The sequence below is a fragment of the Neolamprologus brichardi genome, chromosome 3, assembly GCF_056152115.1.
Source record: "Neolamprologus brichardi isolate AB-2024 chromosome 3, ASM5615211v1, whole genome shotgun sequence".
Taxonomy (NCBI): Eukaryota; Metazoa; Chordata; class Actinopteri; order Cichliformes; family Cichlidae; genus Neolamprologus; species Neolamprologus brichardi.
Window position 1 is genome coordinate 12,866,057 of NC_142106.1, and position 15,691 is coordinate 12,881,747.

General features: G+C 39.8%; 2 protein-coding genes across 3 annotated transcripts in view; one reads left to right on the forward strand and one right to left on the reverse strand.

The window, feature by feature from the left end:
• The window catches only part of LOC148103532 (butyrophilin-like protein 2), a 169,674-nt gene that overhangs the window by 104,941 nt on the left and 49,042 nt on the right, over positions 1-15,691 (forward strand). The gene's annotated exons all lie outside the window — the stretch shown is intronic.
• On the reverse strand, positions 9,333-12,619 carry LOC148103537 (cell surface A33 antigen-like). Of its 2 annotated transcripts, XM_087838866.1 has the most exons (3): positions 12,529-12,619; positions 10,158-10,499; positions 9,333-9,919 (listed from the first exon to the last, which is right to left on the reverse strand). In XM_087838866.1, exons 1-3 carry the CDS (start codon positions 12,617-12,619, stop codon positions 9,795-9,797), a joined length of 558 nt encoding a protein of 185 aa, XP_087694992.1. In that variant the 3' UTR covers positions 9,333-9,794. The 2 variants fall into 2 exon arrangements, 1 of the variants encoding a protein (XP_087694992.1); XR_015718577.1 differs by lacking the exons at positions 9,333-9,919; positions 12,529-12,619 and adding an exon at positions 12,051-12,123 and having other exon boundaries at positions 10,412-10,499.

The window sequence follows — 15,691 nt, forward strand, 5'->3', positions numbered from 1 at the left end:
AAAGTACTTCAACATGACGTCACTGTATAAAATGTATATTGTACTATGGAGGAGGCAGCATTTAGCTGTAGCCTCCATCAAACCACAGAGAACTTTGTCCACCTTTAATTGTCTTTAAGTTGTGTTGGAGCCACAGAGAGCAAATCTTTGTTCTTTATGGAGAACCAGTGAGGCTGTTTGGACTTTCCTATGAAACATCAGTGCAGGAGTCTCTCAGTACATCTGTTTACAGTGAGGACAAAGAAGCAGCAGAAACAGAGAAAACATACATGACTGTAATCAGAGTACAGGAGAGTAACTGAGTACACTTCCTGTTTGTGATTGAGGTGATTTTCTTCTTTATATTGCGTCAGATAAAGTCTGACAGCTTTTGGTTCTTCAGATGATAAAAGATTGAATTCATTTAATTTGATGTGTTTTCACAGATGAAACCAGCCAACAGTAAATCAAATGTTTTACACTAACGTGACATGACGTTCATCTAACCAGCTGAACCAGTTAGTGGTTACAGTAACGGGTTAATCCACTAATGCTCACAGCTTTGGTCAGCCTGTCAAATTACTTAAAAAACTGAAAGACGTCATTTTAAACACTTACTGTTTTTCTGAAGGATCTCTGAAACACTCAAACACTCTTCTGATCACCAGAGTGGAAAAAATAAAATGATCTACTGACAGATGAAAAACTGTGAGGTCAGTATGTCCCATCGGTTTTTCAGTAGGTGAAAAGGAAGCTACTGAAGTTTTGTTACAAACAAGTGAAAAGTTACTCAGATGTAAATATTTGACAAATTAAAAAAATCAAATCATAAAAAATGTAAAAGTTTAAAATCCCAAAGTAAAGGTGTGTCTGTATCAAACAGCTGCAGACTAAACTAACCTGTATTTTCCTGTCAGCTGTTTTATATCAGACATCTGTGACCTGAGTCAACACTTTCACGCCCACCTTTGTTTGTCCTGTTTGAGCAGCTGCAAGTCCAGACATGTGACAAACAAATACCTCAAATTCAAAGGAAAAGAAAGACATATACGAATGAGAACCTTTTTCCACTAACACAGATAGATATAGGGAGAAATTCCCACTCCACACTGTCTGTGAAATTACAGAAACTTGGTAAAATCATTACAAGCTCATGAACACTTACTGTTGTTCTGAAGGATCTCTGAAACCCTCAAACACTCTTCTGATCATCAGGATGGAAAAATTAAAATTATCCAGTGAAAGATGTTTTTTAAACTGTGTTAGGTCCATGTGTCCTGTTGTTGTTATTTGTGAGGTCAAGAGGAACTTCCTTAAAATGTTATCCTCACAATCAAAAAAGTTTAAAAAATTAAAAATCTGAAAGTAAAGAGACCTCTGTATCAAACAGCCACCAATGAGAAAATGCACCTGTATTTCCTAGTTAACCTGTTTTACAAGACAAATCTGTGTCATCACCATATCATTCACATTCTCCTTCTTCTTATTGGCTGTTAGCTCATGTGTTTGATGAATCACAGTGAAAGCTCTTTCAGTGATCTTAGTTTGATCCAAACAAAAGAACTGGAAACGACAGCCATACACAGTCCAGCAGCTGCTGTCAGCACATATTAATGATGATGATGATTTTTACTGTCAGGGCTCACAGACGCTCAGCAGTGAAGGTTGTTATATGGTTTTCAAAAGTCAAAGCTGTGTGTTCAGCAGAACTGTGTGGGTGGCAAAGATGCCTGTTTGTGTCTCTGTCAGTATCCTGGACAAACAGGCTCAGCAGTGAGTGTCAGCACATGTTGCTCAGTACAGTTTCGTTTCTTGTCTTATCTGTTGTTTCTGTTCATGAACTGTCTGATTAAGTGATTTGATTCCAATCTCAGTGTAGCAAAAAGTCAAAGTCAAATTTGTTTAAATGGCACATTTAAAACAACAGGTGTTGACCGAGGTGCTGTACAATTAAGATAATCAAAAGAAATATAAACATAAGAAGACATAATAAAAACTTCTTGAATGTTGTAGTTTCTGTGTTTTTGAGTCCATCAGGGTCTGCTTGGGTCCAAATCCAGGGACAAAGAGCAGATTCCAGTGATCAGACTGATGCTCTCTGTCTCTACAAATAGTTTAAACAACTGGAGGAAAATAAGCATCTCTGTATTATTTATATGCAGCTTTTATTTCTACACACATCACTGAACTGTGTCAAAGTGCCATTATTGGAACCTGGTACGTCCTTCAGAATTTTCATTTTAGAATTTTGGACCTTTCCATCATAACTGTCATAACTGGATAACATCTGTGTGGATAACACTACACTCACCAGGACTGTGCGGTGTTTCTCCAAACCCTGGATTACCCCAGAAATTAAAGCCGTCCTCAAACAAAAGCGGAGAGCCTTCAAATCCAGAGACAAGGAGGAGCTGAAAAGAGTGCAGAGAGAGCTGAGAGGTCTGATCGGGGCAGCTACAGGCAGAAGACGGAGAAACGGCTTCAACAAAAGAATGTTAGCAAAGTCTGGAGAGGCCTCAGAACCATCTCAGGCCACAACGATCAGAACTCACTGCTCATGGGAGATGTGAGGGGGGCAAATGAACTGAATCATTTCTTATACAGGATTGATTCTTCCAGGAGGCAGTCTTCAACATCGGCTGCAGACTCACCCACCCCCACTACTGATGCTCCATCTCTCAGATGCTTCACACCTCGTCTACTCACCCTGCTCACTTCTCCCCACTCTAACAACAGCATCCAATACACACTCAACACAAGGCTCCAGCCTGTCTCTCTCAACCACTCAGGTTAGGAGGGAGCTGAGGAGGATCAGAGCTAGGAAGGCAGCGGATCCAGATGGCATCAGCTCAAGGGTCGTCAGGTCCTGCGTGGACCAACTGTGTGGGATAACGGAGCGCATCTTCAACCTGAACCTGAGGCTGGGGAGAGTCCCACAGCTCTGGAAAACCTCCTGTGTTGTACCAGTGTCAAAAGACTCCACATCCCAAGGACCTCAACAGCTACAGGCCGGTGGCTTGACATCCCACCAGATGAAGACCCTGGAGCAGCTGGTCCTGGCTCAGCTTTGGCACCTGGTGAGCTCATCACTGGACCCAGTTTGCCTACCAACCTGGTATCGGAGCAGATGATGCTGTCATTCACCTCCTACATCGTTCCCTCGTGCACCTGGAGACCGCTGGGAGCACTGTGAGAATCATGTTCTTTGATTTCTCCAGTGCCTTCAACACCAATCTTCCCACGGTCCTGAAGGACAAGTTGGAGAACTCAGGAGTGGACCATCACCTCACTACATGGATACTGGACTACCTCACCGACTGACCACAGTATGTGAGAACTCAGTCAGGGCTGTGTGTCGGACAGGGTCGTCTGCAGTATGGGGGCCCCACAGGGAACGGTTCTGGCTCCGTTCCTCTTGACTATCTACACTGCAGACTTCTCCCACAACTCCACCCATGCTTCTTTCAGAAGTTCTCTGATGACTCTGCAATAGTCGGCCTCATCACTGATGGGGACGACAAGGAGTACAGAGGACTGACCCAAGACTTTGTGGACTGGTGCCAGCTGAACTACCTCCAGATCAACACTAATAAAACCAAGGAGCTGGTGGTAGACTTCTGCAGACATTAAACATCCAAGGTATGGACATTGAGACTGGACAGCTACAGGTACCTTGGTGTTCATCTGAACAATAAACTGGACTGGACTCATAACTCAGACGCCCTCTACAGAAAAGAGACTCACGGTGTGGGACAGAGCAGGCTGTACCTGCTGCTGAGGTCTTTGGGAGTGAAAGGCCCACTCCTGAAGACCTTCTATGACTCTGTGGTGGCCTCAGCCACCTCAGCTCTGTTCTGGGATGCCCTCTGGACCCAGTGGAGGTGGTGAGTGACAGGAGAATGGTGGCTAAGCTGTCATTCCTGTTGGACAACATCTCCCACCCCATGCAGGAGACTGACAGCACTGAGCAGCTCCTTCAGTGGCTGCGGCACCCACGCACGATCTGATATCCTCGTGTTGGTGTTGTTCCCAGATCATCATACTAAAGGTTGTTCCAGGATCAACATTGCAAGTGACCAATCAGAATGTTGTGATGTCATACTTTTGCGACTTCGGGAAAAACCGGCGTAAAACAAAAAACTGTACTTAAGCTGCGAGAAACCGCTTTTGTCTGCCAATCAACGGACCCTAACCCTGACCCTTTAATAAACGCTAAGCAGAATTGATATTGTCCTTGCAACATTGGAATTTCATAAATGCACGAATGGGTTGGTGCGCAAAAGAATAACGTCACAATAATGTGATTGGTCACTTGCAATGTTGAACCTGGAACAACATTTTCATGATGATCTGGGAACAACACCAACACGACAATATCAGATCATCCCGGCACTCACGGTGTGGGACGGAGAGACTTCGCAGGTCTTTCCTCCCCACTGCTGTCAGACTCCACAATAAAGACTTCAACTGATCAAACACACACATCCACACATGTGCAATAACACTAAGTGTAATTGTTTTTCTGTTAACATAGTATTTTATTCTATTGTATATAGTATCTTATTCTTATTATCTTATCCCAGTCCATTGTTTTTCTTCATTTTTGCTGCTGTAACTTGTGTGGGACTAATAAAGCTTATCTTATCTTACATGTGAGCTTTTAATGAAATCACAAAAGAGTTCAATGTGAAGATTAATTTTATTTGTTCTCAGGAGAACGTGTGAATTAAGGAAATGGAAAAAAAGACCTTTCTGACCAGGTGGAGACCAGCAAAAAATTATAATAAATAAACAATAAACAATACAAGGTGTGTGGTTATCTGATGTTCCTCAGCAACAGCAACACAATTTTCTTTTAAAAAAGCGAAATAAATAAACTTAACTTACTTTAAAAATAAATTTAATTAAGGTGTGTGGCTGGCAAAGGAAGTAGCAGAGAGTTATTTTACAGTACTAAAAATTGTTTTGTTTTGTTTTGTTTTTATTAGAAAAATTACTCCGTGTAATCCGTGTGCAGCATGACCTCTGACTTCACAAAGCTCCAGATGTTTCTGTGAAACTTCAAATGTAGAAACATCTGTGTGGATGCCATGGTCCTGGGTCTTTTGACCCAGCAGGTTGTTGTTGTTGTATCCCGATCTTGTTTTCTAATGTATTCTGATTATGTACAGGGGTTTAGACTTTTTAGTTCTTAGGGTTTGGAGTCTGTGCTCCCTCTGGTAAGTGTCTGCCCGTGTGTTTCCTCATACCGTGTCTTTAAATCCAGTCTATTTATGTCCTGTTTTACTTTGAAGGTCCGTGTCTGATGTCAGTGTGTTCCGTGCACCCTCCCAGTCTCATCATGTTAATTACGTTCAGCCGTGTCTACCCCCGTCTGCTATTTCCTCATTTCCTTCTGTGGCTATTTGTGCTCGTCCCTGGTCCGTCTGTGTCTCTCCGTGTTTGTCCCTGAGTTTCTGCAACAGTGTCTTCTTGCAGATTCAGGTTTCAGTTCTGTTTTATTAGTTTTCCCAGTTTCGAGTCTTTCTTAGTTCTGTTTCTTGCCACTCTCGCTTTTGGTCTTATGTCACCCTCCTGCAATAAAGCTCACTCACACCTGCCTGCGTTTTGGGTCTTTATCTGTCCTTCACACGGCTTGCCTAGCAAACTGTGACAGTGGGCGGAGCCAACTTTCACTTTTATCAAGAATGCTAACGTTAACGCGCTGCACTCAAACACACGACTGAGACCGACAGTGATGACATGGCCAGAGCAGATAGACTCAAACAAACAGAGACACAGAAACAGTTTGTTTCTTTCTTTTTTTAAAAAAAAGACTAGAACAACACATAAGGAATGTGTGATGTGTGTGATTCCTTCATCTGGACCGAGATCTCTTAGAAATGTTTCAAGCATATTTTTGAATATATGACATGAAGAACTCAGGCAATTTTGAAGGTGGTCTAACTAGATACTGCCGAGATGTACCTAAAGTGGCCAAAAGGGTCCATAACCATAAACGTCAACACATATTTGTGGTTATATATTTTGGGGCATTCCGTCTTTGTTTTCACAAAGTGTGACAGAGTTGGTTGGGGTTTTTTTAAAGAAAAAAAAAACTGAGCACCACTCATCCTGTATGATGTCAGAAAATGAGTAGATTGGACCAGGTTGGTATCTGGAATTAGCAGGTGTAAACTTACCTGTAAAAAGAATTTAAAGAAGACAATTTGTGACATTTCCTCCATATCAGATATGAAAAGGCTGTTGCACCTTCACAAAGTGAAGATTTTAAAGTTTCAGTGCTGCAGACTCAGTTTGAGACCCTGTTGTTGCTCTTTAATGTCAGTAGATGGCAGCACTAGAGCAGAGGTTTAATGCCAGAAAGGTTGTACAACTAAGATTCATTTTCTCGTTTAATAAGTTTCTAAAAAAAAATGAAACTTAAAAAGCGTAAATAAAAATACCACCTAAACTATCATCTGCTCACAGGTGGCGTTACACCTGTTACTGATCATGCTATTATATTTCTGGTAGCAGGATTCACTTCTGGTGGAAACAACCAGCGCTGACTGCTGACAGGACACCTCCAGATATAAACAATATCAATGAATACACTTATTATAGTCTCATGAATTTAAGTCCATGGAGGTTTGTAGTGCAGCCCATCCTGCATTAAAATCTGTGGGTCAATGAAGAGAAACACTGAGCATGCGCAGTGGGCCACATATTCTAGAAACAGAAGCACTGTTGAGTCTGCTATCGAGGTTTGAACAGTGTTTATAGTCCAGCTCCACCAGAGGGCGCTTTCACACCATCAGATTTGTCTGTGATGCATTTACAGAGTTTTCTTTTGAAGACAATTTCATAATTATGCTTAGAAGAAACTCCAACACATTGTACATAAAGGCAGTTTATTAATAAAGTTTCCTCCAGATCACCAAATCTTGATATGGATCTATTAAAATAAGAGTTTGACTTTGTTATGATCTATTCTGAATCTCTTTATAAAGTTGCATCCTGTGTTTTTTCTCTTACTTTTTGGAAAGTTGTTGTTAAGCATTGTTAAAATGCTTAATGCTTCCGAGGAACAAGTAGAAACTAGCAAGAGTAACAGAGGTATATCCAAGTGCAGATGGAAGAATTATAAAGGTTCAGCTTTTCCTCAGTGATTCAACCTTGGATAAGGACAAGACTGTCAAACCAGTGTTTGACAGGCCAGTAGACAAAACTGTGTTATTACTAGAAGCAGAATGAAAGCTAAAATGTAAACATGTGGAGGAGTTTTACTGCCATACTTTTAGTGAATGTATTTTGCTTGCACTATGCATACTTCTTTTTGTCATTGAGTCATTTATTGTGGAAATTCTCATGTACAAACATTTGTACTGCATGTTGGTTCTGCTGGTGCACCTGAGGGAGATGCAAGCCCACGTTGATGTATGAGCATGTTAAAGCAGGAGAGGCCAATTTAAGTCAGTGGAAGTTCAAATGTTCTTAAAAGTATCTGCAAAGTTCTCATTTCTACCTCAAAGCATGTTTTGTATGTTATAAAGATCGTTTTATGTCTCTGATTTACCCGTCTTACTTTTTCATTGAATTTTATGTTGTGCTTTAGTTGGAGATGTAGTTTGTGATGAAGGTGATGCTGTAACAATATCAACTCTAAGATTTTACAACACACATCAAAGCCAACTTCATGCCATCAGTAAAGGAACTCTTTACTGACTTGAGAAGAGATGCAGTGATACTCAGAGAGCAGGTTTACGATCAGGTTTAATTTGAGTGTTTTTTTCAGTTCCACCTGTTCTTCATATCTGCTCAGTGATTTGGATTGATTTGATTTCAGCTCAGATAAAATTTGCATGAACTGGTCAGAAAGTTGTTTTTTTTGCAGCCACAGAAAATAAATGAGTAAAGACTGAATTAAAGAAAAAAATTAAAGAAAAACTACTAATGTTTTCAAGACTTTATTAGCAATGAACAAACAAAGTCACAGCAAAAAGAAAATTAATCAATAATGTGGAACCTTGGGCTTGAAATGCTAAAACTGAAGAGTTTCCTTCATGAATGGAAAAGTTCAAAGCTTCACAGGTCAGAGAGGAAACGTCTGACTCTGCAGCGACGTGGAAATAATTTCTCTGTTCTGTTTCATAACACTGTCCATCATAACATTCAGTCACATGTTGCCGATTGATCGATAATGAAAACTGTCAGGCAGACTGTTGATTTTCTGTAACAGCTGATCTCTGCATGAGCATTAATTTGTGTTGTTCACACCTCACAGAACAAGTTTGATCCACAAACTGAAGATAAAACACATTCACTGATTCTGATACTGTAACATACAAGACACTGCACTGATGAATAATGAGTGGAAACAAACAAATTATTGTTTGTGATTTCTGCTGACATCAATGATATTGTCTTTGTTTGATAATATGACCTCCTGGAAGTTCAACACATGGTTGAGGCAGAAATGGAAAAATCGTTTTTGTGAATTTAACTTCTTACACTGAAATTTGAGGCTAACCTGAAAGTTAAAATAAATACAGTCACCGATTTAAATACTGTAGTAAAATCATGAGTTGATGTAACAGGACAGAAATCAGACATTTCAAATCAAAACTAAATCTGGACGCGTTTGATGTCTGATTGAAGTTCAGAATCATTTGTTTGTCTTAAAATCGTCCTTCTTCATTTCAGTGACACTGAATTAGGGCTGCACAATTAATCGTTAGAAAATCGCGATCTCAATTCATACTTATGTGCGATCTCATTTCCAAATGACAACGAATTAAAAAAAAAAAAAAAGATGGCGATTGTACCGCATTTTGATCTGGGACATAATCTGCATGAAAACAAGTGCTCAGTCTTACTGCTCAAGAAATGACAAGAGTGGAGCCTTATACCACGTGATACAGTAGCCAGCTTGCTGCTAAAATGGGCAAAAACAATGGCGAGCACGTGAAAGATGACGAAGCTGTAAAGGCCAAGAAAGTGGACAGGAGAAAATCCGTCCTTTTGAAGGGTGTTTGTCAGCACCCTAGACCAGGGGTGTCGAAGTCCAGTCCTCGAGGGCCGGTGTCCTGCAGGTTTTAGATCTCACCCTGGGTCTACACACCTGAATCAAATGATTAGTTCATTACCAGGCCTCTGGAGAACTTCAAGACATGTTGAGGAGGTAATTTAGACATTTAAATCAGCCGTGCTGCATCAAGGACACATCTAAAACCCGCAGGACACCGGCCCTCGAGGCCTGCAACTATTTTCCTATTGTTGCACTACCTGCTGTATACACGCAGCGTCGAGCAACGGTGGAGACAAATTTTTTTTTTATGTTCAGTCACAACTGTTATGAAGTTGATGTGCAGTCAATGAGTCCAATAAATATTTATATTAGAAAAGAAAATCGTGAGAGAATCATGATCTCAATTCTAAGCAAAAAAAAAATCTTGATTCTCATTTTATGCAAAATTGTGCAGCCCTACACTGAATTTAGAAAAGCATAACAAGACTCAGAGTTCAGCTACATGCTTTGTAACCTTCTTGGATTTTCGGTAGATCAAAACAGCAACAATAAGAAGCACAACAGGAACTAACAGACCAACAATCAGTCCAACAGACCCTCCTGTCTGACATTATCTAGCAGTTATACTGTTTTCTGCAGAGGATGACGATGAAACGGTTCATTGTCAAATATTAGAGTGAAATCGTGGATCCTTCTGAAGTGTTGGTGTCTGTTTTCAGATCATTTGTCTTCAGCAGCAGAAGATTCAGACTTCAGACATTTCAGTCTTTGGTTCTGCATTAGAATGATGTGAATCCTGACTCTGTTATTTACGTTGTCTGCAGTTCACAGCAACAACAATAACAACAGCAATAACAAGAAAACCAACAACTATCAGACTAACTATCAGTCCACCATGTCCACTCTTCTTCCCTCCATCCTCTGTCTGACCTGCAGGTGAGAAACAGGTGTGAGGTGTCAGCTGTCAGGTAGGTGATGAGTGAAGAACAGAACAGAATCCATTTCCTCTTCAAACTGCTGTCAGACATTATCTACTGCACTCTGATCACATCACTCAGACCAGCTGCTTTCTACAAAGTCTCATCAACAACATCTTTAGAAACAAACATCAACAACCAGGAAGCAGCTTCACCTCTGATCACACACACACTCAACTCTACTCACTCACCTGGAGGAACAACAACTCTCAGGTAGATGATGCTGATGAGCTCATTGTTTGTTCCACTCATGGTGACACGACACTCGTATGTCCCGTTATCAGCAGTCGTCACATTCTTCAGAATCAAAGACACGTCTCCATCCTTCATCTGTCTGTCCTGCAGATCCACCCGGTTCTTAAAAGATGGATGCTGCCCTTCATGAACAAACTGATCATCTCGGTACAAAAGGACATGTTGTTCTTCCTTCAGGTCAGTTCTGCTCCACTCTACAGCTGTGATGTTGCTGTTTGGAGCTTGACATGGCAGAGTGACGTTCTTCTGTCCAGACTCAGCTGTGATGGTTTCCGGGTCTGAAAGAGGAAACAAAACAGAGCAGAAAGGTTAAAGGTCAAAGTCCAACTGTTCACTTCTAAAGCAGCCAATCAGAGTGAGGAGCTACAGAGACGGAGATCATTGAGCTCACACATACTTCAGTTTAATTCAGTTTTATTTACATAGCACCAGTCATAACTTGAAAAACACCTGAACAGTCGTGCAGGGCGGGGCCTAACAGGCACAGTGGCTCAGAGGAAATAAATATTGAAGTTAAGACAAACTGATAGTTTAGATGTAAATTAGTAGATAATGAGTCATATAGAATTCATCCAGGTTATTGGGGATGTATTGAAAGCTGATGTTGTGATTTGTTGCTATAGAAATGAAACTGAATTAAATCCAAATAAAATGAAGAATCTAAGTTATTCAACACAATTTCCTCATCTGATTGAAAATGCACGTTTGCGAGTTAAACTCTCTGACTTGATCCTTTCTTTTTTTCAGAATAGCCAAAGTATCCAAAGTTGTTGCAGTGAGGATGTAACACTGTTAACAAGATACCATGTTGGCACATGAAGAAGATCACAGTGGAGGAATTATATCCTTAAACTTAGTTACAACAGTTTCAAAAAGACATCTACTGTGGTTAAATCTATTCCCCACTGCTGTGTAGGTTATTATTTTACATTTAAATGTTATTTGGAAATAAACGTTAATAATAACAACATTTTTCGTATCTACGTGGATGTAAAAATCACACGTTACACTTCTTTGTCTCTGTGGGCTCTGATCACACCGACATGTTAGGTCCACACAGACTCCACTCAGCCCCGTGTCTCCATCACAAACACGGAAAAACTGAATCAATATGAAAATAATTCTTCAGGAAATGTTGTTAACATGTAAAGCAGACTGATGCTTTTCCTCTCTGTCCCACAGAGTGAATCTCACCTGCAGAGACAAACACGAAGAGGCCGACAAACAGCAAAGTCGAGCAGAGCGACGCAGTCACAGCAGACATTTCCGTGTTCTTGAACTCCGACGCTTCGATATTTCTAAATGTGTCAGGATGGTTTTATTTAAATAAATGAACCTGAGTTTAAATCCTGACTAAATGAGATTAAATTTAAGGTTTAAATGATCCTGAAAGTCTCTGACTGAGAACAGATCTGACTTTTTAGACACTCGTTCAAACTCAATACGTCCAATTCATCGTCTCTGAAGGAAATAACGTTAGAGCCACGTGCGTTTACACTGCTGTAGGGTGACCACAAATAAGTGAGTCATATTCTCCTGGTGGTCATGGTAACACGTTATTCATGGTTACATACAATTTTAGACTGATGTGGGCCAAAGCCTAAAACGATGAGCCGGGAGTTTGCTGTTCTCCCCGGTTCAGATATTTGAAGTTTGCACAGCTACATTCTCGCCTGAAATTTTTTTAAAAGTTTATTTTGCAACCCAGAAAGAGTAATGAGGGATTGTCCGAGAAAAAACGGGAGGGTTGGCATGTATTACCTTGCATAACCTGTAACGTTATTATGATGGACATGTTTTATGAGTGAACTTGACTTTAAGTGACTTACAGGTTTCTTTGAAAAATACTTTCTTATATCCAGGTTCTTCCTTTTTGCTGCCGTCCTCCTCTCCTCATCGCAGCGCAGGTTTGCCGCTGCTAAAACTAAACAGAGCTCCCTGAAAGGCTCAGCCAATCACATTGCCCATATTTGTCACATGATATACGACTCCAGTAGAGAACATAATTTAACTCTTTCTGCTCCGCTGGGTGAATGAGACGATGACAGATCGTTTTTTTTATTATTATTTCTATCGGTTTTGTTTTTCTTTACTCGAAGAGATCAAATTATTGGTGGGGACATGCCAAATCTACGCCCTTGGGAGAACCAGTGAGGGTGTTTGGAGTTTCCTATAAAATATTAGCGCTAAAAAACATAATTTTACCAAACACACACAAATTCTCATCAACATCTTTAAAAACAAACATCAACAACCAGGAAGCAGCTTCACCTCTGATCACACACACACTCAACTCTACTCACTCACCTGGAGGATCAACATGAAGGTAGATGATGCTGATGAGCTTGCATGACTGTTTCATCCAATCGGACCCGACTCTCGTATGTTCCAGTGTCATTAATCATCACATTCTTCAGAATCAGAGACACGTCTCCATCCTTCATCTGTCTGAGCTGCAGAATCACCCGGTCCTTAAAAGATGGATGCTGATTGGCTGGTTCAAATCGGCCATCCCGGTACAAAAGGACATTTTCTGGCTCCAGGTCAGCTCTGCTCCACTCTACAGCCCTGGTGTTGGTGTTTGGAGCTCGACACGTCAGAGTGACATTTCGTCTAGACTCAGCTGTGATGTTTTTCTTGTCTGAAAGAGGAAACAACACAAAGCAGGGAGGTTAAAGGGATCAAACTGCAACGGTTCACTTCTAAAGCAGCATACAACATAAAGGACAATTATGCTCAAATTCATTACAGTCAATGCAATACGATCACATCATATTCAAAAAGTCATTAAAAATCATCCTTGATAGTTGATGTGAAACTTTCAAAGTGTTCTTTCTCTCATCCATGTTAGGTCCACCCAGCCTCGCGTCTCCTTCACAAACACAGAAAAACTGAATCAATATGAAAATAAATCTTCAGGAAATGTTGTTAACATGTAAAGCAGACTGATGCTTTTCCTCTCTGTCCCACAGAGTGAATCTCACCTGCAGAGACAAACACGAAGAGGCCGACAAACAGCAAAGTTGAGCAGAGCGACGCAGTCACAGCAGACATTTCCGTGTTCTTGAACTCCGACGCTTCGATTCTTCTAAATGTCTCAGGATGTTTTTTTTTAACTTTCTTTTTATTGTTTTTCTTTAAACACTATACACTATACAACAAAACAACAACAACAACAAAAAGATAAATACAACAAGTAGGATAACAAAAAACAAAACAAAAAAAAACATGTTGGATCTCTTTGTTTCTACAGTTTGATCATTTCTCATTATCAATGTGTTGGTCTTTATCCTGTTGGGTTTATGTACTCAGTCCATTTCTCCCACTTTTTATGGTGTTGATCTTCCTGAGTCCTTATTCTGTGGTCAATTGTTCCATGGTTTGTATTTCATCTATAATTTTGATCCATCCGTCCTGTGATGGTGGGTCTATCTTGTTCCATTTTCTTGTTCTGCTGCTTAATTAAAAAAACTAGTTTAAGGTGTCCTGCATATGTGATATATATTTTCCCTATGAAGTCATTCTTTTTTGAACAAAACTCAAAACTCAAAATACCACCTAAACTATCATCTGCTCACAGGTGACGTCACACATGTTACTGATCATACTATAATATTTCTGGTCGCAGGATTTACTTCTGGTGGAAACAATACACATATTATAGTCTCATGAATTTAAGTCCATGGAGGTTTGTAGTGTAGCCCATCCTGCATTAAAATCTGTGGGTCAGTGAAGAGAAACACTGAGCATGCGCAGTGGGCCACAGAAGCACTGTTGAGTCTGCTATCGAGGTTTGAACAGTGTTTATAGTCCAGCTCCACCAGAGGGCGCTTTCACACCATCAGATTTGTCTGTGATGCATTTACAGAGTTTTCTTTTGATGAGTTTCATAATTATGCTTAGAAGAAACTCCAACACATTGTACATAAAGGCAGTTTATTAATAAAGTTTCCTCCAGATCACCAAATCTTGATATGGATCTATTAAAATAAGAGTTTGACTTTGTTATGATCTATTCTGAGTCTAAATTAAAGATTATATTTTATAATGAATTATGATCCATCGTTTAAATGCACATGAAGGTCTTTCTGGGCTTTAAACTATTTTAGAGTTTAGCCCTGTTCATAAAATGAGTTACCAAAAAATCTGTAATGTTTGATAAGCAGATGACTCTCAGCTTTACTTGTCTGAAGTTATTTAACCATCAGTTTTTGGAAATGGTCATTTGTTTTCAGATTCCTTCAGACTGGATAAAGATAGATGTCAAAGATGCTCTCTTTATGACCCCTGAAAGATAACCAGCTATCAAACTGCACAGTAACTAAGTTCCATGTCTGCTTTTGATCTGTGGCTGAGATTTAGTTTGTTATTTGCACTGAAGAGGACTGAAGTGTGTTTGTGTTCACCACAACAACTCACGTTTTCCATCAGACATCTTTGTGAAACCCACAGAAGCACACGAGAAGATCAAGTGAGACCAAAGTTTATTGAACCTGCAGAGAAACCAGATCACTGCTGTGGAGACGACAGCACACTTAGAAAGTGGTGGTGAAGTTACCATAAAAACAACTTTATGGTGCCATTCTTTTTCTGCATCTTTATATAAAATAAAAACCTCTCCATTTGAATGTTCTGCCCCTCAGTGAGGGCAACTTTATGTGGAGAACACAGATAATATATACTAGTGTGTTTTACAGTGAATTTGTGGACCAGTTAGAGAACAGCAGCTGTATTCCAGAGGTTGGACTGGTGGACCACTTCAGTGATTAGATGACATTTGGCTCTGCCAAAAAAAACAAAAAACACACACAGGAGGAGAATATGAGCACAAAGCCAAGCTTCGTTCTTCTCTTTATATACAGCAAAGAATGAGGACATGTCAGTGAACGCATCACAGTTAAAATAATTTAACGTTCTGCTTTTGATCATGTAACGTATTTAACTTTTTTACATATTTTCTGCTGGTGTGTCATAACACACAGCATGTGCATAGACATGCAGTGTTGTTTTCATACATTTTAACCACAAGATAAAAAATAAACAAATTAACATTCAATTAAATTGCACCATTTTAAGACAGTATACTGGCACCAGAATATTTACTCACTGCAAAAACTCAAAATCTTACCAAGTATATTTGTCTCATTTCTAGTCAGAAATATCTCTTTACACTTAAAATAAGACACATTAGGCTAAAGAGTAACATTTCAGTAAGATACAGTGGGATAAAGTTTGGGCAGGCTTGTTAATAGTCATTGTTTTCCTGTATAAATTGTTGGTTGTTACAATAAAAAATGTCAGTTAAATATATCATATAGGAGACACACACGGTGATATTTGAGAAGAGAAATGAAGTTCATTGGATTTACAGAAAGTGTGCAATAATTGTTTAAACAAAATCAGGCAGGTGCATACATTTGGACACTGTTGTCAATTCCAAAACCTTTAGAACTAATTATTGGAACAAATT